General features: G+C 35.7%; 3 protein-coding genes across 3 annotated transcripts; 1 reads left to right on the plus strand and 2 right to left on the minus strand.

Moving 5' to 3' along the window:
• Window positions 1-511: 511 nt before the first annotated feature.
• LOC125199345 (protein FAR1-RELATED SEQUENCE 5-like) lies at window positions 512-2,038 on the plus strand. Its single transcript, XM_048097392.1, has 2 exons — window positions 512-1,523; window positions 1,619-2,038. Exons 1-2 carry the CDS (start codon window positions 515-517, stop codon window positions 2,005-2,007), a joined length of 1,398 nt encoding a protein of 465 aa, XP_047953349.1. The 5' UTR covers window positions 512-514; the 3' UTR covers window positions 2,008-2,038.
• A 548-nt stretch (window positions 2,039-2,586) lies between these two features.
• Window positions 2,587-3,250, minus strand: LOC125199341. The gene is made up of 2 exons (XM_048097388.1): window positions 3,143-3,250; window positions 2,587-3,025 (listed from the first exon to the last, which is right to left on the minus strand). Exons 1-2 carry the CDS (start codon window positions 3,224-3,226, stop codon window positions 2,645-2,647), a joined length of 465 nt encoding a protein of 154 aa, XP_047953345.1. The 5' UTR covers window positions 3,227-3,250; the 3' UTR covers window positions 2,587-2,644.
• Window positions 3,251-15,605: 12,355 nt separating this feature from the next.
• LOC125199342 (receptor-like protein 9DC3) lies at window positions 15,606-16,242 on the minus strand. The gene is made up of 2 exons (XM_048097389.1): window positions 15,708-16,242; window positions 15,606-15,652 (listed from the first exon to the last, which is right to left on the minus strand). The coding sequence occupies exons 1-2, from the start codon at window positions 16,240-16,242 to the stop codon at window positions 15,606-15,608; spliced, it is 582 nt and encodes a 193-aa protein (XP_047953346.1).
• Window positions 16,243-20,610: the final 4,368 nt, after the last annotated feature.

A 20,610-nucleotide genomic window follows, 5' to 3' on the forward strand; every position in this document is an offset into this window, starting at 1 on the left:
ATATAATGACAAAATGATACTTGCAGCAGATAAAATGATACTTTTGGCTGATAAAATGATACTTTTACGTGTCATAGCTGATAAAATGATACTTTTGGCTGATAAAATGATAGTCATAGCTGATAAAATGATACTTTTGGCTGATAAAATGATAGTCATAGGTGATAAAATGATACTTCTGAATTATATAATGACAAAATGATACTTGCAGCAGATAAAATGATACTTTTGGCTGATAAAATGATAGTCATAGCTGATAAAATGATAGTCATAGGTGATAAAATGATACTTCTGAATTATATAATGACAAAATGATACTTGCAGCAGATAAAATGATACTTCTTACTAATAAAATGATACTTTTGGCTGATAAAATGATAGTCATAGCTGATAAAATGATACTTTGCTGATAAAATGATACTCATAGCTGATAAAATGATACTTTTGGCTGATAAAATGATAGTCATAGCTGATAAATATAATTCATTTTTATGTTATATTCTGAAGGTATTGCATGATTTTTGCTCCATTCACTGGAAAAGATAACCATTCTAGACCAGTTACATTTGGAGCTGGCTTGTTATCAAGTGAAGGTAGAGAATCCTATTCTTGGTTGTTTGGCTGTTTTGTTCGATGCATGGGGGTAGCACCCAAATTGATTATCACTGATCAAGATTGGGGGATCAAACTTGCTGTTCAACAAGTACTTTTACAAACAAGGCACCGATGGTGTATGTGGCATATCATGGTTAAGGTGTCAGATAAGTTGCCCAAATCTTTACTTGGTAATGAAGATTTCAAAAAAGAGTTGAATGCATGTGTTTGGTCTGATTTGTTAGAGCCTGATGAGTTTGATATAATATGGAATGATATAATGGAACGGTATGGATTAGAAGACGTGAACTGGTTTGGATCAATGTTTGAAGATAGAGAATTCTGGGTTCCTGCTTATTTTCGAGATTTTCCCATGGGGTCGCTTCTTAGGACTACATCGATGTCTGAATCGGAGAATAGCTTTTTTAAAAACTACACAAAGCCACGTGCAAATCTTGTACAGTTCATCAATTTCTTTAATTATGCTGTGGGAGATCAAAGGAATGCCAATTCACGATTGAACTACTTGGATTACTCAACTATTCCTGATTTGTCAACCCAATTGCCTATTGAGAAGCATGCATCTACAATCTACACTGATTCTATTTTCAAACATGTACAACAGGAAATAAGTATGGTATGTGAGATTGTTTCTATAACTACTGTTGAGGATAACATCAAGATGCATCAGGTCAAGGACCAATATGGTAGAACATGGGATGTTAAGTATGATTGTAAGCAAGACACATTCGACTGTAGTTGCAAGAAGTTTTCCAGAATTGGTTTGTTATGTTGTCATATATTTTGTTTGTTGAAGAATAAGTCTGCTAATCTCATTCCTGAGAAATATTTTGGTCGAAGGTGGTTGAAGAGCTCTTTACTAAAGGCAGCCCATGGTCTACCATCTGAGGAACAACAACCATTTGAACGTGTGTTCCATTTTTAACCTTATTTGTAAAAATTCTATTTTTCAGTCAGAGAAATGATAGTATTTATTGTAATAATGTTATCTTTTATCTTGCAGATTTGGATGAAAAGCAGGAAGTTAAGAAAAAGTTGTTCTCCAACTTTTATCGATTAGTCCAAAAGTCTGAAGGAAGTATGGATCATTTGTCTTTGTTAAGTGCTGGTCTTGATGATTTGGAACAGCATATATTTGGAAATTGTGCAGCACCTTCAGTCATTGAAAAGAAGAAGATGGTTGAGGATTTTTATGGAATGGCAGTACCTGATGTAATTGATGTACATCCTCCAGACGTTGTTAGTACCAAAGGATCAGCTAGTGGCAGAGTAGCAAAGAGGGAGAGTGCAATAAGGAAAGCAAATAAGCCTCTACGACGGTGTGGTAAATGTCATGAGATGGGTCGTCATGATTCAAGAAATTGTGGTAGAGTCAATGAGAAGACAGATTGAAGCCATTTGATATAGTTTAGGTATTTTTGGTGTATAAAATGACATTTTTGTTTAATAAAATGATACTTTGGGCTTATAAAATGACATTTTGGCTGATAACATGATTCTTTTGTTTATAAACTGATAAAATGATACTTTAACCTGAAAAAATGATACTCGCAGCAAATAAAATGACAATAACCTTATAAAATGATGTATAAGCTGGAAAAAATGACATATAAGCTGATAAAATGATACTCTCAACGGATAAAATGATATTTTAATCTGACAAAATGATATATAAGCTGATAAAATGATACTTGGAGCAGATAAAATGATAAAATGATACTTCTGACTGATAAAATGATACTTCTGAATTATATAATGACAAAATGATACTTGCAGTAGATAAAATGATACTTTGGGCTTATAAAATGACATTTTGGCTGATAACATCATTCTTTTGTTTATAAACTGATAAAATGATACTTTAACCTGAAAAAATGATACTTGGAGCAGATAAAATGATAAAATGATATAAAATGATACTTCTGAACTGATATAATGACAAAATCATACTTGCAGCAGATAAAATGATAATTTTGGGTGATTATATTCGAAACCACTATTACAAAACGCTATTATCAAGTCATACAAGTTAGTATACAGGGGGTTTAAATTCTCTAATCATCTTTTCAACATCAATTTCTCCTTTTTTGCTGTCATTCTCAAACTTCTTCTTTATCATTGTAAGTGTCTCAAAAGCCTTCTTGTTAGTATCTCCAATAAGCAATGCTTCAGTATATCTGGCACGGAGTTTTATGAAAGACTCTGTTCCCTTCTTCGTTAAACCCGAATTCCAGTTACGAACAGGACCACCCATGTAAGTCTCCAAATGGCGCATCACATAAATTCCACAGTCAACTTTATTTGTATCGTTCTGCCATGGCATATTCATGTATCTGGTTTTTGACAGTTTGACAGTTCTTCCCATTGATGGATTGACTCCATTTCCAAGATAAGTTCGGAAGAAATTTCTCTATTCAAATAACACAAAACATACATGAGGTTGATTAAAAATTATATTATGTTCCATACTGAATTATATTCAATGCATTTTAACTAATAAATATTGAATGCATTTAACTAAACATACCAGAGTACTTGGTGCATCTTCATATTTCTTCTCAAGTAAATCTTCACTAACCAGAGAATTGTCAATCACATCCATCATTTGCATTTTGAGATTGAAGCAGATGATATAATAATGTTCGTACGCCCAGATCGGAAAGAATATCTAATTTTCAAAACATTATATATAAATGTCATTTTCAAAAATATAGGTATGTTGTTCTGTAAGGGATGTGATCATATCATAACCCATATTTATGGTGATAACCTAATAACCCTCATTTTATGGACGAAAAGTATCATTTTATAGAACAGAATATCATTTTATGGACGAAAAATATCATTTTATCATGTATAAATATCATTTTTAGTAAAAATGATACTTTTGACCCATAAAATGATAGGGTTATTAGCTTATCACATAAATATGGGTTATCATTATAACGCACCCCTGTTCTGTAATGTATATCTAATTATTACTTACCAGGTCATAATTTTCCCATTTGAAATTTTCAATCTTTGACACAAATTCATTCAAGTTTGAGCAAAATCTTTCTCGACTCTCTGCTTCAGTCCAACCAGATCTCCTTGCAGTAATGTTGTAAATCTGTCATGTTTACATTTTTGTAAATATATTTTAACTTTTAATGTAATACTATTATTTATTTACTCGTTTACTGTACCGTAGGTGTGGTGTTGATGAAAAGACGACTCGGTGATGCCTTTGATTTGAATTTTTCATTGTAGTTGAGGAACACAACCCATGCATCTATGATGTTGATCCTGACGTATGTACGTGGAGCAAGGCTGTGGAAGTCAATCTTGAACATTGTGATCTTGTCGTTCTCATAAACTACCTCATAACTGATTTCAAATTCATATTTAATGTTAGTTAAAAGAACTGAATAAGAATATAATTATGTAATTCAAAACTTACTATTCACTTTCTTCATCTGTCATCAACCAGTACATTATTTCTCTCTCTTCTTTATTCAGCTTTCCTTTCAGATTTACTGCTCTGACATTGTAGGGAGAGCACATTGCTTCAACAATTTTCTTTGTTGTTCTGACCACTTTCTCCTTTTCGACTGGAGGATCTTGAGAAACCATCTTCTTCCCTTTGTCCTTATTCAAATTTTCTTCTCTTTGTTTTAAAACTTCATCATCTCTGTGGATATCCTCCATGACAGTGGATATTATGGTATCAACTCTGTCATGCTTTCATTTTAAAAAAATATAAATTGTTATTGACAGAAGGGATACTATTTTACCCACAGGAACTATCACATTATCAGCCAAAAATCTAAAACTATCATTATGAAACAAAAGTATCATTTTATTCACAGAACCTATCATTTTATTCCCCGAAACTATCATTTTATCATTTTATCATGCAAAAGTATCATTTTATCCGCTTAAACTATCATTTTATGATGCAAAAGTATCAGTTTTCAAATAAAACAGAACCACCAAAAAACATCATCAAACCTATATCATTTTAACCATATAAACAATCATTTTATGTACTTAAACTATCATTTTTAAAAGTTACCTCATATTCTTCATTCTGAACTTCTTTCTCTGAAACTTTTTCCTTTTCTTTTCCAGCTGCCATTTCCTTTTCGCTTTCATTCTGTTTCTCTTGCTCGTTTTCCACCTCATCATCTTTTTCCTTCTCCATATCCTTTTCCCGATTAAATTCTTGATTCTCATTAGGACTGTCGTCACATTCAGGTATCAGAGTGAAGGTAGGGAACTCATTCCTATTTTTCAATATATATGTCCTCTCAGCAGCTTTAGTTAACTCAATCATGATATCAATCCATTCAGGATCATCAGTTTCATCATTGTTTATAGCCTGTGTCATTGTATTCTGACTTTCTATAACATGTTGCACACCTTCCTCTCTCAATCCCATTGCATTTCTCGTTGTATCACAGATTATCTTAAAGCTATTGAGATTCCTGAGTTTATCCGGCGCTGCTTCAAGGACATCAACCATCTTCAACATTGAGGCTTTAACATCCTTTGCAGCTCCCTTCCATTCATTTATGAAATTCTCCCATTCACTGGTTGTCCCCACTTCATCATGATCATTTGTCTTCAAAACTTCTACATCTTGAGATTCATTTTTAATACAAAACGTAGAACCAAGCATATGGAGGTCATTTTTAGATCATTATTAGTGTATATTTAGGTCATTATAATAAGGATGACCTAAAATGATCTTATCATGACCTCAACCCGAATTTTATAATATGATCTAAAACTGCTTAATAATGATCTTCCGTGTTTTTGGTGCATTATTGACTTGGCAAATCTCATGATTAGGATTTGGTCTGGATTTTGTATTGAGATGCATTTTTGTATTGATCATTTTCCTGAAGTAGTAAACTAATGAAATGAAGTAATAACATAACTGAATGAAGTAATAAACTAACGGAATGAAGTAATAGCATGACTGAATGAAGTAATAAACTAACGGAATGAAGTAATAACCCTAAACCCAACTGAAAGATAATTATGTCATAACACATTATGAAGTAATAAACTAATGGAATGAAGTAATAACATGATTGAATGAAGTAATAAACTAAGAATGAAGTAATAGCATGAATAAATGAAGTAATAAACTAACGGAATGAAGTAATAGCACGACTGAATGAAGTAATAAGCTCATAACAATAAGACACGACTAAATGAAGTAATAAGCTCATAACAATAACATGACTGAATGAAGTAATAAACTAACGGAATGAAGTAATAACATGACTGAATGAAGTAATAAACTAACGGAATGAAGTAATAACCCTAAACCCAACTGAAAGATAATCATGTCATAACACATTATGAAGTAATAAACTAATGGAATGAAGTAATAGCATGATTGAATGAAGTAATAAACTAATGAGAATGAAGTAATAAACAAATAGAATGAAGTAATAGCATGACTGGAATGAAGTAATAAACTAACTGAATGAAGTAATAAACTAATAGAATGAAGTAATAACATGAATAAATGAAGTAATAAACTAACGGAATGAATTAATAGCACGACTGAATGAAGTAATAAGTTCATAACTTACATTCATTTAGTTCATTATGTAGTGGATATAGTTCATTATTTACTCCAGCAAGTTTTTATAGAATAAAAAAATTTAAAAAAAAATTAAAAAAATTTAAAAAATTTAAAAAAAAAAAAAAAAATTAAAAATCTAAAAAAAACGTTTTTATTTAATAAAATATTAAATTAATTGTAAATTAATCATAACCATAAGATTGAGAAAAAATGGGTGGCCCTAATTTGGTCTCTAGTTCCTGGGTCTTTGATGAGGTAGATTTGTGGTTAATGAGACTTCTACCTGTATATATAAATGGATGTATTCATATCCTTTTTATATGGTTTTATGTTCTATTCTCCTTTTTAATCTTGGTCTGTTCAATTTAAAGATCTTATGGCCCATAAATAATGCCACATGTAATTAATTAAAATGCTTAAAAAAATCGTGTAGGGTGTTTTAGGAATTCACAATGGAGTTAGTTATGGAAACTTGCTTGATTTTCTCTTCATCAATATCATCACATCGGTTTTTGTCATTGAATTAGACTAAATCTTTCTCTCTCAAAACTGAAATCTTTTCTTCTCTAGTTGACAAAAACCTGCTGATACCTCTCTTGAAGATTCGAGTCAAGGAATGCATGTTATGTTGTAGAAATTATTCAATTATAATAATCTCAAAAAAGTTGGACCATTTGTGAATTTTGTTCTTGTTCTCCAACAATGGAAGAAGGTAATTTAATTTGTTCATATTTTTGATTATCAAACGTTGTTGTAATCTTTCAAAATCTGTCTATTTCATCTTACTCTTTTGCAATCCACTGGCAAAGGTAGTTTTATTTATTCCCGATGCGGTCTAGTGAATCGTCGGGGCTAGGGTATGTAGTATGAATTTATTAACTCCCACGGTGGCTAAATTTTCAGTTTTCGGTCTATTCTTGCTAGGGTTTAGATTTCATATAACCTATGTGTTGTAGTTTTTTACTGCTAAACATAATGCACAAATATCTATTTGCCTTAATGTAATTTATCGAATAATGGGTGATGTATGTGCTTGTAATGTATATGTTTGGAAGCAGGTTTGTTGTCATTTTTAAGGTAACATTGGTAGTGTTTGAGTTTTGCACAATTTAAATCCTGTCCCCTAGGGTTTATCAATCGTTGGGGCTAGGGTGTAGTATGTAGTAAGTACCACAACTGTTGCCAAAGTGAACGAGTTTTTGTCATTCCACATAGGGTATAGTTCTGCATCTAATTTTCATCATAACCTATGTGGTGTAGTTTTTCTACGCCAAACATAATGCACAAATATTGATTTGTAATGTAATTTAACAAATGTAGAGGTGGCCATTTTTAAATCTTAGAGTTATAACTTTTATTGCAATTCTATAGTAAAATCCAAAGAGAATTGATAACGATAAAGAATTGCAATTTTATTGATTTGAAACTTTGAATGTAAATTTCTACAATACAATATTACAATTACAAGTTACAAAATACAACAATACAACTATACACTTGAATTTAAAATTTAAATACAAAATTACAATTTACAAAAAACATATTAAAAGTAAAGTTGAAACAATTAGAAAAAAAAAAGAAATAAAAGGAAAAGGACTTGAGCTCAACTTAAATTTAAAATTTAAGTTGAGGTGCCTACGTATCCTTAATGCTCAATTGCATTGAGGAATCAAAGTCCACGTAGTTCTCTTACCTTGCTTACCTTGTTGGTTGGCGGTTGACGACGGTTGGCCTTCATTCTCCACCTTCATCCTCGGTGTCGGTGAAGGTTTCCTCACTCTCTTCACGAGCATCCCAATCTGGTTCTTGCGCTCTCTTTGCAGCTTTTCCCCAATCATCAAGTAACATCACAGCTTCCATATTTCTCGCGGAGAGTTTGCTTCTTCTCACGTCCAAGACACATGCTCCAACACTGAAAGCGGACTCGACGGCTACGGTGGAAGCCGGGACTGCAAAGATCTCCTTAGCCATTGACGCAAGTATGGGATAATCTTTCTCGTGTGTTCCCCACCACTCTAGGACGTCGATTTGGGCGGGTGTAGGACCTGCATCACTAAAAGTATGGTGGCGTGCTTCCAAATAAAAATCTAACTCGCTTACCGATCCCATTGAGGTGGACCTTGAACTTGAGCCTGTGCCGTAGCCGTATAAGTCGGCTAATTGTGATTGAGCATCGGGGTCATCATAAGCAAAACCAAAACCGCCGTATTGCTGCGGTTGAGGAGCAAGTTGTGTACGTGGACGAATTTGGTGGGTACGGTTATACTTTTCTTCATATTCGGCAAAGAGAGTACGCAAACTACTTTCAAATTGAGCTTGAACAAGTGATCTATCAGGAATGGTTAGTTCAAAAACTCTCGAGGTTTCATCATCATCATAAGGCAAATTTTGAAGTGGACTAAGATCAATAGAACGCAAATTTTGATAATAGAAATCTAAGATCTTAGTTGTGCCAGCTAATTTCCATTTCGGATCCAAGCACTTAGCAATTAAAAACACAGTTGGAATTTCACTAAAATACTTCAACCATTTTTCAATCATATAAAATAAAACACACATTAACTCACGAGATCTAGCATTTTTCATGCATGTTTTAAAACCAAGTGCTATATACATGCAATGCTCTAACACACGAACAGATGTGCAATAGTAAACACCCGATAATTCAACGGTCGCACATTTGAAAGCTTTGAACAATTGACATAAACTCATGCTTTGGTCCCAACAATTAGGCGTAAGAACTATATCACCATAGGGATTAGTTCTAAAAAAATCGCACAAAGCATCTTTATGCTCCAAAGTAGAATTGAGGCAATCATATGTAGAGTTCCATCTAGTAGACACATCCATTATAAAAGTTGTATACCTGATGTTCCTGTTACGGCAATATTTTTTCCAAGCCTTGCCAAGCTTGAAATGGATCGCTCTAACTGCATTTCTAATAGGATCAACATGCTTTTGCCATAAAGAAAGCGCATCTTGTACACATAAGTTCAAAATATGACATACACATCTTTGATGAAAATACTTACCATCGATAATCGGAGAGCACGCATCAATCAAGTCGCTAATACTTGCAGTATTAGCAGTTGCATTATCAAAAGCAATAGAAAACACCTTATTGCATAATTGATATTCATTCAAAACTTGAATAATTAAAAAAGCAATTGCATTTGCAGTGTGTGGTGTAGGAAAATCTCTAAAAGCAATTAAACGTTTGTTCAAAGACCAACTATTGTCCATAAAGTGAACCGTAATTCCCATGTATGCATGCTTTTGGAAAGCGTCAGTCCATACATCAGAGCAAATATTCACTTTGTGTCCCAAGTTACTCAAATATTGTGATAAATCTTTTTTCATTTCATAATATTGATTTTTGGTAGATCGTTGAATACTAGTTCTAGGTAGTCTTTTTGAGTTCAAATTATAACACTCTTTCATCGAATCTTCGTAATCTTGATTATCATAAATACCAAAAGGAAGATGATGCATGGCAGCAAATTTAGCCATAACGTCAGTAGTATGCTTATGATCATATCTTAAAAGAGCGGAGGACGGCGTACCTGTTTGAGACGAACCGGAGGCGGAGCCATGGGCACTCGCACTTTGGAAGTTGAGTTGGGTTTGGCTAGCGCTATGCCCATATAGTTCGGGATGAATCGTCTGCATGTGACGGATGAGAGAGCCATATCCCCCGGACTTCTTGAATTTGTATTTTTTGGTGCAGTAGTTACAATATGCCATAAAAAATATCGGCACTTCATTAGCGGAAGAAACTATTGGGACCTTTTTGAAATGTTTCACAAATATATCAGATTTATATTTAGATTTTTCTCCGCGGCCGTCTTGTGAAGGGGGGGGGGGCATTTCCTCATTTTCGTGGTCACCGTCACTGTCCTCATTATCATCGTTCAGATTAACATTAACGTCATCAATATCGTAATCATCGACCGAGATGTAATTATCAGCATCGGATTCGGCGCCAACCGCGCCATGACCTGGTCTTGTGTTTGCTGGTGGATGTCTGTGTGTTCTCAGGTGTGTAAGTTTGTGTGTTTTAGCCTTGCCTCCTGTGTTCTTGCAAAACTTGTTGTAAAAATGTCTCAGCCTGTTGGTGTGGTTCCTTATAATGGTAAAAATGATTTTGCTATCTGGAAACAGAAAATGAAATGTGTTTTGATTCAACAAAAAGTTTTCAAGGTTGTTGATGGCTCCTTACCTGAGGATACTGCTCAGGATAGGAAAGATGAGATGAATGAGTTGGCTAGGGCCACTATTGTGCTAAATTTGTCTGATTCTGTGATTAGAAAAGTTGATCATGTTGAATCTGCTTCTGAAATGTGGAAATTACTTGATACTTTGTTCACTGAAACCTCTATGTCCTCAAGGATGTATTTGCTTGAAAAGTTGTTTAAGTTTAAGCTTGATCTTACTAAGGACATAGATGATAATGTTGATAGGTTTCAGAAGCTTGTTCAAGATATTAAAAGATCTGGTGACACCACAATAGATGCTTATACCAGTATTGCCCTAATGAATGTCATTCCTGACTCTTATAGTGATGTAAAAGCTGCCATTAAGTATGGCAGAGACTCTGCTCCTCTGGATTTAATTGTTAGCTCCCTAAAGTCTAAGGAACTTGAACTTAGGGAAAGAGCTGCTGATAAGAATGCCTATAACAAAGTCCTTAATGTTAGAGGTAGGTCTAAAACTAGAGGGGGAAATGAATCAGGTAGTGGCTCTAACTCAGGTAATAATGGCAAGAAAAAGTATAGATCTAGGTCCAGAAGTAAGGATCCTAAGACCTATAGGAAGTGTTTTAACTGTGGGGATGTAGGGCACTATAAAAAGGAGTGCACTAAACCTAAAAAGAATAAATCCCAGAATTATAATTCCCAGGTTGAACCTCTTGTCAATGTTGCTACTTATGATAACATGAATGATTCTGTGTTCATGGTGCATGATCTGCCTCTTGTGAATGCTTCCCCTGCATGCCCCTTTACTACTAATGATTGGTTATGTGACTCTGGGTGTACTTATCATGTCAGTCCTTTCAAGGAAGTGTTCTCTGAGCTAAAACCTGTAACTAAAACCTTTGTGTCAATGGCTGATGACAAGAAATGTGAAATTCTTGGTATTGGCACTGTGTGTTTGAAGTTTGAAAATGGTTATGTGCTTAACTTGAAGGATGTGAGATATGTTCCAGATCTGTGTTATAACCTGATGTCTTGTACTGCTCTTGAAAATGAGGGTATGGGGGGAAAGTGGGGGGAAGGCTGCATGAAAATTTGCAAAGGGTCTATGTGCTTGTTCAAAGCTAACAAAAAGTGTGGTTTATATGTCTGTACTGCTGTGCCTCTTTCATGTGAAAAAGCTTATGCCAATGTTGTTAAAAATGATAGAACCATGTTGTGGCACAATAGGCTTGGTCACATGAGTGCTAAAGGTCTGAGTATTCTGAAAAAGCATGCCATCCTGTCTGATAATGATGTCCAAAGTGAGTTGCCCTTTTGTGATTCTTGTGTGCTGGGTAAACAGCATAGGGTTTCTTTCCCTACTACTCCTGCACCTGCTAATGTGAGTAAATGCATTCTGGAATACTTGCATATGGATGTTTGGGGTCCAGCTTCTGTGTCTTCTCACTCTGGTTGTGTATATTTCTTATCTGTGATTGATGATTTTTCAAGAAAAGTTTGGTGTTTTTTGATGAGACACAAGTCTGATGTTTTTGAAAAGCTTAAAACTTGGAAAATCTTGATAGAAACTCAAACTGGTAAGAAAATTAAGGCTATTAGAACTGATAATGGCCTGGAGTTCTGCAATAATCAGATGGATGACTTATGTGATGGTTTTGGAATTAAAAGACATAAAACTGTGCCATATACTCCCCAGCAAAATGGGGTTGCTGAAAGAATGAACAGGACTCTTCTTGAAAAAGTGAGATGCATGCTATCTAAGTCTGGTTTGTCTAAAAAATTTTGGGGTGAGGCTTTATTAACTGCTACTTATTTGGTGAATAGGTCTCCTTCTGTGCCTTTGGTTGGTCAGTGTCCTGAATATGTGTTCTATGGAAAACCTCTTAATTTTTCTCACCTAAGGGTCTTTGGTTGCTCTGCTTTTGTGCATCACAAGTCTGATAAACTTGAGCCTAGGTCTAGGAAAGGTGTTTTCCTAGGGTACCCTGAGGGTGTTAAAGGTTATAGGGTCTGGCTTAGGGATGAACCTGGGTTTAAGGTCATCATAAGCAGAGATGTAGTCTTCAATGAAGATGAATTCCCCTGCTTAAGATTGACAAGTACCCCAGATCCCATAGATGTGGACAATGAGCCTCTTAGTGAGGTGGAGTCCACAGACTCACTCACTGCTGTGGAGCCTCTCAATGATGCTTCAAGTGAGGTGGAGCAGTCCTTCTGGAACACCTATCCAGCCTATATGCCTGATGAGACACCTAATGAAGGACACCCAAATGGTGTTCAAAATGATGTGACTGCTCAAAATGTTTGTGACAATCTGCCTGATATGCATGATAGTCCTGCTAGAAATTTTCCTCCTGCCCCTGTTCAAAATGTGATTAATAGCCCTGCTGGTATTCAGAATGCCATTGAAGTTTCTAACTTACAGGATTATGTGCTTGCTAGAGATAGAGCTAGAAGAACTAATGTTAAGAAACCTGTTAAGTATGATGGCTTTGTTGGTTTAGTTGCTCTTATAAACTTAGCTTTCAATGTTCATGAGTCAGATGGGGATGAACCCCAAACTTACAAGCAAGCTACTAAATCTAAATTTTGGAGTCAGTGGCATAAAGCCATGGTGGAGGAAATGCACTCTTTAAAAATTAACCTTACTTGGATTCTTGTACCTTTGCCTCCTGGTGCATCTGTGGTTGATTGCAGGTGGCTTTATAAATTGAAAAATGAGGTGGAGGGCCTTAGGTACAAGGCTAGACTAGTGGCAAAAGGCTTTACCCAACAAGAGGGGGTAGATTATACAGAGATTTTTGCCCCTGTTGTTAAATTTACCACTGTGAGATTAATGCTTGCCTTATGTGCTCATTTTAATTGGGAATTAAAACAGATGGATGTTAAGACTGCCTTCTTGCATGGTGAGTTAGATAAACCTATTTACATGAAACAACCTGAAGGCTTTGTTGACCCCAAGTTTCCTAATCATGTGTGTTTATTGAAGAAGGCCCTGTATGGTTTGAAGCAATCTCCCAGGCAGTGGAACATCAAGTTCAATAATTGTATGCATAAGTTAGGCTTTGTTAGAAGTACCTTTGATGCATGCTTGTATATTAAAGATCTTGCTTCAGTTCCTGTGTTTCTGTTGTTATATGTGGATGATATGCTTATTATGGGACCTTGTTTGAAAACTATTAAGGCTGTGCAATCTTCTTTGAGTGATAACTTTGATATGAAAGACTTGGGAGATGCTCAGAAAATTCTTGGCATATGCATTGTGAGAGATAGGAAACAGTGTTCTCTTGTTCTGCATCAGGAACCTTATGTGTATAAAGTGTTGAAGAAATTTAACATGTTTGATGCTAAGCCTGCTTCTGTTCCCCTTGCTGCTCATTTTATGTTGAGTAAAGATATGTGCCCTAAGTCTCAGCTTGATATTGATGCCATGAAGAAAGTCCCTTATGCTAATGCTATTGGATCAGTGATGTACTTGATGGTCAGCACTAGGCCTGACATTGCCTATGCTGTGTCTTGCCTTAGTAGATATATGGCAAATCCTGGTTCTGTTCATTGGGAGGCTTTGAAGTGGCTTCTAAGATATCTTAAGCACACTGCCAAGTATGGGCTGTGTTACTCTAAATGTGATGATGGTGTTTTACTAACTGGTTTTGTGGATTCCAACTATGCTAATGACAGAGATAAGAGGAAGTCAACTACCTCCTATGTGTTTACTGTTTGCAGGTCATGTGTTAGTTGGAAATCACAGCTGCAGCATATTGTGGCCTTGTCTACTACTGAGTCAGAATATATTGCTATCACTGAGGCAATGAAAGAAGCTGTTTGGTTAAAGGGAGTTCTCTCTGAACTTAAGTTTGTGAATGAAACTCCTACTGTGTTTTCTGATTCTCAATCTGCTATTCAGTTGTGTAAAAACCCTGTTTTTCATGATAGGACAAAACATATTGATGTGAGATTTCATTACATTAGAGATATTGTTGAAAAAGGTGAAATTTTTCTTCAAAAGGTGCACACTGACAAAAACCCTGCTGATATGGGGACTAAATGCTTGCCTGTTGATAAATTGCTCACTTGCATTAGGATTTTGCATTTTGATTGTGGTTAGCATGTGCATGTCCCGGGGGTAAGTCCTAAGTGACTCTGTGAGCCTTGGCTCTTTGAGATCACTAAGGCATGAAAGACCTACAAGACTAGTTGATTTACCAGTAGGTGATCTTCTTGTAATCTTGTTAGGCAATGCTTTGGTTATTTCCTTGACTAATGAGCATTAATGCTCTCTGGTGTCAGGATCTAACCTTGTGGGCTATGATGAAAATGCCTAAGCCTTTAGCCTATGATTGGTTTCCTAGAATAAGAGTCCAAGGTGGAGTATGTTGAATTAATTGTGGCCTATTATTCTTTGGGCTTGTTTTATTTCTGTCTGGGCTGTTGTTTTTCTTTGGCCAAGCCCAGAAGCCCAATCTCTTAAGTGAGAGTAGCTGGATTGCTGCCACGTGTCCCTCTCACTCGGATGGTGTTTCCTGACCGTTGGATGGAGGGTTTGTGAGATGTGTGGTTATGAGATGTGTGAGCCGGTTGGTTTTGATTATTCATTCGATACTCCTCTCTCTCTCACTACTCTCTGAATTCTCTCTACTTCTCCAACTGCTTCTCTGGTTAATTCTTTGGGGTTACTCACCATTCTTGTGTGAATATCCAAGTGTTGAGTGGTAGGAAGGCAACTGCTTCGGTTGCTTGTGGTGTGAGAACGAGGGTTTCTGATCTAAGGGGTTTCAGTGACCTAATCCGGTGTATAAGGGTGATGTGGTGAAGGTATTGACGGTTTGAGGGTAATCTCCAGTCAATTCATCGGTGCTCCCTTGGATTCGGTTCTAGTTGAATAGATCTGGGCTATGTGGCGGGCTCTGAGCCATTTTCTGTGATCTATTTCGTTTCCCTTGTGATAGCTTCTAGTTTTCTGATCCGAATGGATCATGTGTGAAGTTACTAACCTTCTTCTTGAGTGTGCAGGATTCTTGCTAAGGAAGATGAACCAGCTAGGGTTTCGGTTGAGAGATCTGTAATAGTTAGGGTTCCAATTCTTGTATCTTGTGTACACTTACACTTCTCTAATAGTGTATATCAGCCGCGTGGGTGAGAGTTTGGCTGAGCTCTCTTGTACAAGAACAAAGAGGTCTTGGTAATTAGTGAATCCGACCCTAATCTGATCCCTACAGCTCTATTGCGTCTCTTCCTCGTCTTATATTGATATCCAATCCTGAAAAAGATTTCCACCAACCATCTTGGCCTTCCACTTCTTATAATCATATAACCAATTCCAATACCAACCATAAATCCACATCCATACCCCATCACCACACTTCTCCAACCAAATCCATCTATGAATTCATATTCATCATCTTCTTCTTCTTCTCCAAGCTGCGTCGATTTCCCATCATCCTCTGTGCATTTTCTTGTCAACGGAAGTCCACACAATCCCATGTTTCCCATGTATGAATCATTATCAAATGTGAAGAATTGATTAGATCGTGGTATTTGCCCAACAAAATTGTTCACTGAAAGGTTTAATTTCGCAAGAAATATCAACCTCGACAATTCACTTGGAATTTCCCCATCCAATTTGTTCATTGACAAGTCCAACGATTTGAGTTCTCCCATGTTTCCAATAGATGAAGGTATATGTCCTGTGAGGCTATTGCGGGACAAGTTCAAGTATCTGAGAATCTTAAGTTTTCCTATGGAAGGTGGAATAATTCCAGAGAATCTATTGGAAGACAGATCTATTGTCGTAAAGGTTTCCAATAGTCTATTCAATAACTGATCTTGACCTTTCAATGTAAGCCTCATCTCCAAATTTGCTAGAAAGCTATCATAATCTTATTCTATTGCCTCTGTCATTGCTTTGAAATTCTTGAAATATATTTGAGGTAGAGAGCCCACAAATTCATTATAGGATACATCTAAAACTTGCAACATAGGAAATGGAATCTTGGTTGATGAAGGACGTGACTGAAGGAACTGGCAGCGAAAGCGCTCACATTAAATCGATTTCATAATAATCCTAATCTATTTAGCAGATTATTTAGACAAATTCTATTCTCGTAATTATCACATGTATCATGCTCATAACTCAAATAAATCATGCTTTAAATTAATTAAAACCTAAAACATGCTTTTCTACGGTTTAGCTATTATACCTTGATGATTCTCCAAAGAATCGAAGATAGCTAGCGCATTCTCCACGTGAAGATCTTTAGTACAAAACCACAGATCTTCTGTCTGGTTCCCGGACTGTAAACTGATATCAGGGTGGGCTGATCTCACCAGTATACTAGGACTTAAATTAAGAAGACGGAATTCCTTTCCCACGAAGGAGAAAAATCGTCCTTCTTCTATGTAGAGAGGGGGACGAAAATTTTGAATAAAAACAAGTGTATCTCCTCCAATTAGCTTTTTTCTAATTAAATTAAACCCAATTTAATATAAGCTTATAATTAGAATATTACGAGCAACCACTACAGAAGTAATATTGCACTCCCCATCCAAAACCGAAATTATAAGTACTTCGGGTTTCCATTGCTTGATATTTATTTCCCGCGCTTAAGATAGAAACATCCATTAATTAATTATTGTCTGCTATGGACTTAATTAATTAATATCTTATTTATTCCAAGAGTGGATTCAACAAGAAATTCTTATTTATTATTCATGGAGTAATCAAACTCCAACTAGCTAGGTTTCTGAATAATAAAACCTTATTTCAAGCTCCTCTTGAGGATGTTATCAAACGAGACTCAACTCGCGCACGATTCAACATAATAGCAATCCTAGCACCGCTAGATATTAATCACCACTACCCAATATACCAGGCTTATTGGGTTGCGATAAACCCGCACCATTTGGTAAGTCAAAGTAGTGCATAATCAATACCGTATGCTCAATGCTAACGTACATTGATTAAGAAACAATAATTTACAAGACCTCGTCTTTTAGTAGATAGCATAAAGATTGTCTCGCTGTTAGATCCATTCAGTGCTATACCACACCAATGTCATCTTATTTCAGTAAGGCTTAGAAATAATCGGATTGACATTGCAACCTTTCTCGAAAGGTAGTCTAAGCCTATCTAGGTTGTGAAATTCTCATTTTTTCTTTGTTCAGAACTGACCGTGTTATCTTAAAGTGAACGACGCCCACAACCGGTCTACTAAAACAAAGACTTAGACTTTGTTAAGTTACTTATATATTTAAACATGTAATAAACATCCATTAAATGTAAAACATAACCACATTATGACAAAAATAATCTATTTATTCCTTTGGAAAATAAAATAAGAGTTTTAACAGTATTCAATTACTCGAAAGGTGGTTTCTAGTATACAAACCCTAACAGTGACATGTTACCACCAAACTTGTTAGACCTCAACACTAAAACTCGAAGCTCGGGAAGACCTTCCATCCAAAATGGAAATTCATCTTGTATTCTATTATTTCCGATGTCAAGACCCTCTAGATGTTGGTAGTTGATTAAGGATGTGGGTAACCTTCCTTCCAGTTTGTTCGTTCCCAAATTGATGGAAATAAGCCTACAATCCTTGGGAAATGCCGGTGGAATCAGGTCACTAAGATGATTCGCGTTTAAGTGAAATATTCTCATACCTTCGCTAAAGTTTCAAAAGCATCGAGGAACTATTCCTTCCAAGGAGTTATTTGAGAGGAGAAGAATATCCAGCGATGTCAAATTGCAGATGGAGGATGGAAGCACACCATTTAATTTGTTGGAAGAGAGCGATAAGGCCCCTAGAATTGAAAGATTTCCAATGGTGGATGGTCTTCGAACAATTTTTTAAAAGATGAACAAGGATAAAAATAAAATTTCATTACATCTAAAAGAAGACATGCATAACATATTACTACTAAATTCAACTATTTTACTTATCATAAGCATGTCTGTTATTTGCATTGGCATTGGTATTCATTCTTAAACATTGTGCTTAACATTTGCGAGGAATGCAGTGCATTCATTCATTTTTCTCATTATGTTCAAAATTTATGTGGAATGATATTTTCTTTATCAACTAAGACTACTCTACTGTTTTTGTAACGCCCCGCTTTTTCGAACCCTAATTTTTGTGACGTGGAAATTTTTGCATTAAATGTTTTTAATGCTATGATATATGTGGAATTAAATGATGAGTGATAAATTGCAATATTCTTTGTGACCTAATTGCGATATTGAGTTGAGTTTGAGTTGAATAGTCAAACTTGTTGAATATGTGACGTGGCTATTGAATAGTCAATATTGTGGAAAATATGACGTGGTCGTGGAATGGTCAAAGTCGTTGGAAAATGTGAAGTGGAGGTGAAATTCGAATTTGTGAATATTTTGATGTGGGAAGAAATAATATTGGTGGCGAATTATTTTCCTAAGGGATGAGTGAGAATTTAATAGGAGCATTATTTAAGTATGTGGAATTTTCGACCCCTCCTATTTATTGAAAAGAAATCCTATTTTTCTTGGATTTAATTATTGCTTGGGATAATTATCCGAGTTAAATCCAAAGTCCGATTATTCCTTATTAATTGGTGAAATTTTCGGCCCCTATATTTGTCTCTAGGGGGATTTTCGAAAATCCCATGTTTTATGGGAGAAGGGATTTTATTATTATTTTATTTGATCCCTTGTTTATTCTCTTCCATAAATAAATTCAAATATCCTAGCATATCTTGCCAAATCTAAGAAGATCTTGCCATATCCTAATTAAATTAGGATTTAAATTAAATTCCTTCTAAGGAATTGAAAGTCACGCCACTTTTCACTTTTAATTGGGGAGAATATTTATAATTTTCTTGCTCCGTGATATTTTATTCTACTCCGTGAAATATTCAAATTAAATCTTAGGCTAATTAAATAGCCTAAGAAATTCGAAATCCTCCTTTTTCTCAACGGTTTTAACGCCACTCCCCCAACAAATCTCTTCCAAATCTTGATTTATTTAATTATTGGATTATATCTTGCACTCTATAAATAAGAGTGAGAAACCTAACCCTAGCATCACTAAATCACGCCCCCACTCCCCAAAATTTCGATCTCTCTTTCTCCCCACTCTCTCAAATTTTTCTTCTACTTTCTTCATTAATTCTTCATCTTTTGGACAAGAATTGAAACTGCAATTCAAGATTTTGTTGAAGAATCAAGATCCTACTCGTTTCTACCGTTTGTTTTTGCAAGAAAAAGGTACTTCTATTATTAATCTTTTCTTCTCCTACCGATCAATCGGTGTTCTTGAGTCCACATGCATTTAGAACGAGTGAATGGGGAAATTAATCGGTGAATTTGGATGCATGTGTGTGTGTGACCCGTGTGTGTGTGTGCACGCCTCGGTAGGCATGCACATGTGTGTTGCGTGTGTGTGTGTTGTGTGGGAACACTCATGCGTGGCACAATTTGATGATAAATCTGGAATTGTTGTGTGAATAAAAACGATATGATAATCGTACTTTGATTTTGATTGGTGATATTGAAAATAATCGATGGGAAAAGATTAACGTGAGATCATGCATGATTTTGATCCATGATTGAGACTTATTTGAAATATATGAACTAAAGGTGATAGTTCGCGTTCCCGGTGTGATAACAAGAAGAAGTGCGTTTTTGAACTCAAAGGAAATCGAGGTGGGCTTTACTCTTAAACTCTTCTATATGCAAATTTATGACGTTGGAGAAATAAGGGTAGATTAAACTGTTATGCCATGCCTATGAATTATTTTGGATATTGTGTGTGCCTGATGCCTAGATTGTGAGTACGCTCCATTAGGCTAAAGGGCTATATAAACGAATTCGGGTCTGAGTAGGGCCGCAAACCCTATCAGGCTAGTGTACACTGGAGGTCGGGAGCCGTCCTTGCTAGTCGGCCGATCTCGTGGGCGAAAGTGTGGCCACACTTCGTTGCACCATATGAAATGATAATTGATGAGAAAATGGGAGGTATTGTTTGACCGGCCAATCCATGAAATATTTTGTGATACTCGATGCTTATCTTTAAATAAATGCAAAAACCTCGAGTTCACTATGGTAAGGGTGGCATAACTATAAAATGTTTTGGCATGAGTCCACTGAGTATGTTTAAAATACTCAGCCCTGCATGTGTTTTCCCTATGTGCAGGTTGAGCGGCGATGGGCGGTCGGTGGTGTTGAGACGGTTGAACCGAATA

The sequence above is a fragment of the Salvia hispanica genome, unplaced genomic scaffold (genome assembly GCF_023119035.1).
Source record: "Salvia hispanica cultivar TCC Black 2014 unplaced genomic scaffold, UniMelb_Shisp_WGS_1.0 HiC_scaffold_47, whole genome shotgun sequence".
Lineage (NCBI taxonomy): Eukaryota > Viridiplantae > Streptophyta > Magnoliopsida > Lamiales > Lamiaceae > Salvia > Salvia hispanica.

What these genes read in the sequence shown, in the direction of transcription:
- LOC125199345 (XM_048097392.1), top strand. Translation starts at nt 515, where the DNA reads ATGATTTTTGCTCCATTCACTGGAAAAGATAACCATTCTAGACCAGTT. An exon ending in GGAACAACAACCATTTGAAC is followed by an intron (nt 1,524 to 1,618) that starts GTGTGTTCCATT and finishes TTTATCTTGCAG; the next exon opens with ATTTGGATGAAAAGCAGGAA.
- LOC125199341 (XM_048097388.1), bottom strand. Translation starts at nt 3,226, where the DNA reads ATGCAAATGATGGATGTGATTGACAATTCTCTGGTTAGTGAAGATTTA. An exon ending in AAGATGCACCAAGTACTCTG is followed by an intron (nt 3,026 to 3,142) that starts GTATGTTTAGTT and finishes TTATTTGAATAG; the next exon opens with AGAAATTTCTTCCGAACTTA.
- LOC125199342 (XM_048097389.1), bottom strand. Translation starts at nt 16,242, where the DNA reads ATGAGGCTTACATTGAAAGGTCAAGATCAGTTATTGAATAGACTATTG. An exon ending in TATGGTTGGTATTGGAATTG is followed by an intron (nt 15,653 to 15,707) that starts GTTATATGATTA and finishes AATCTTTTTCAG; the next exon opens with GATTGGATATCAATATAAGA.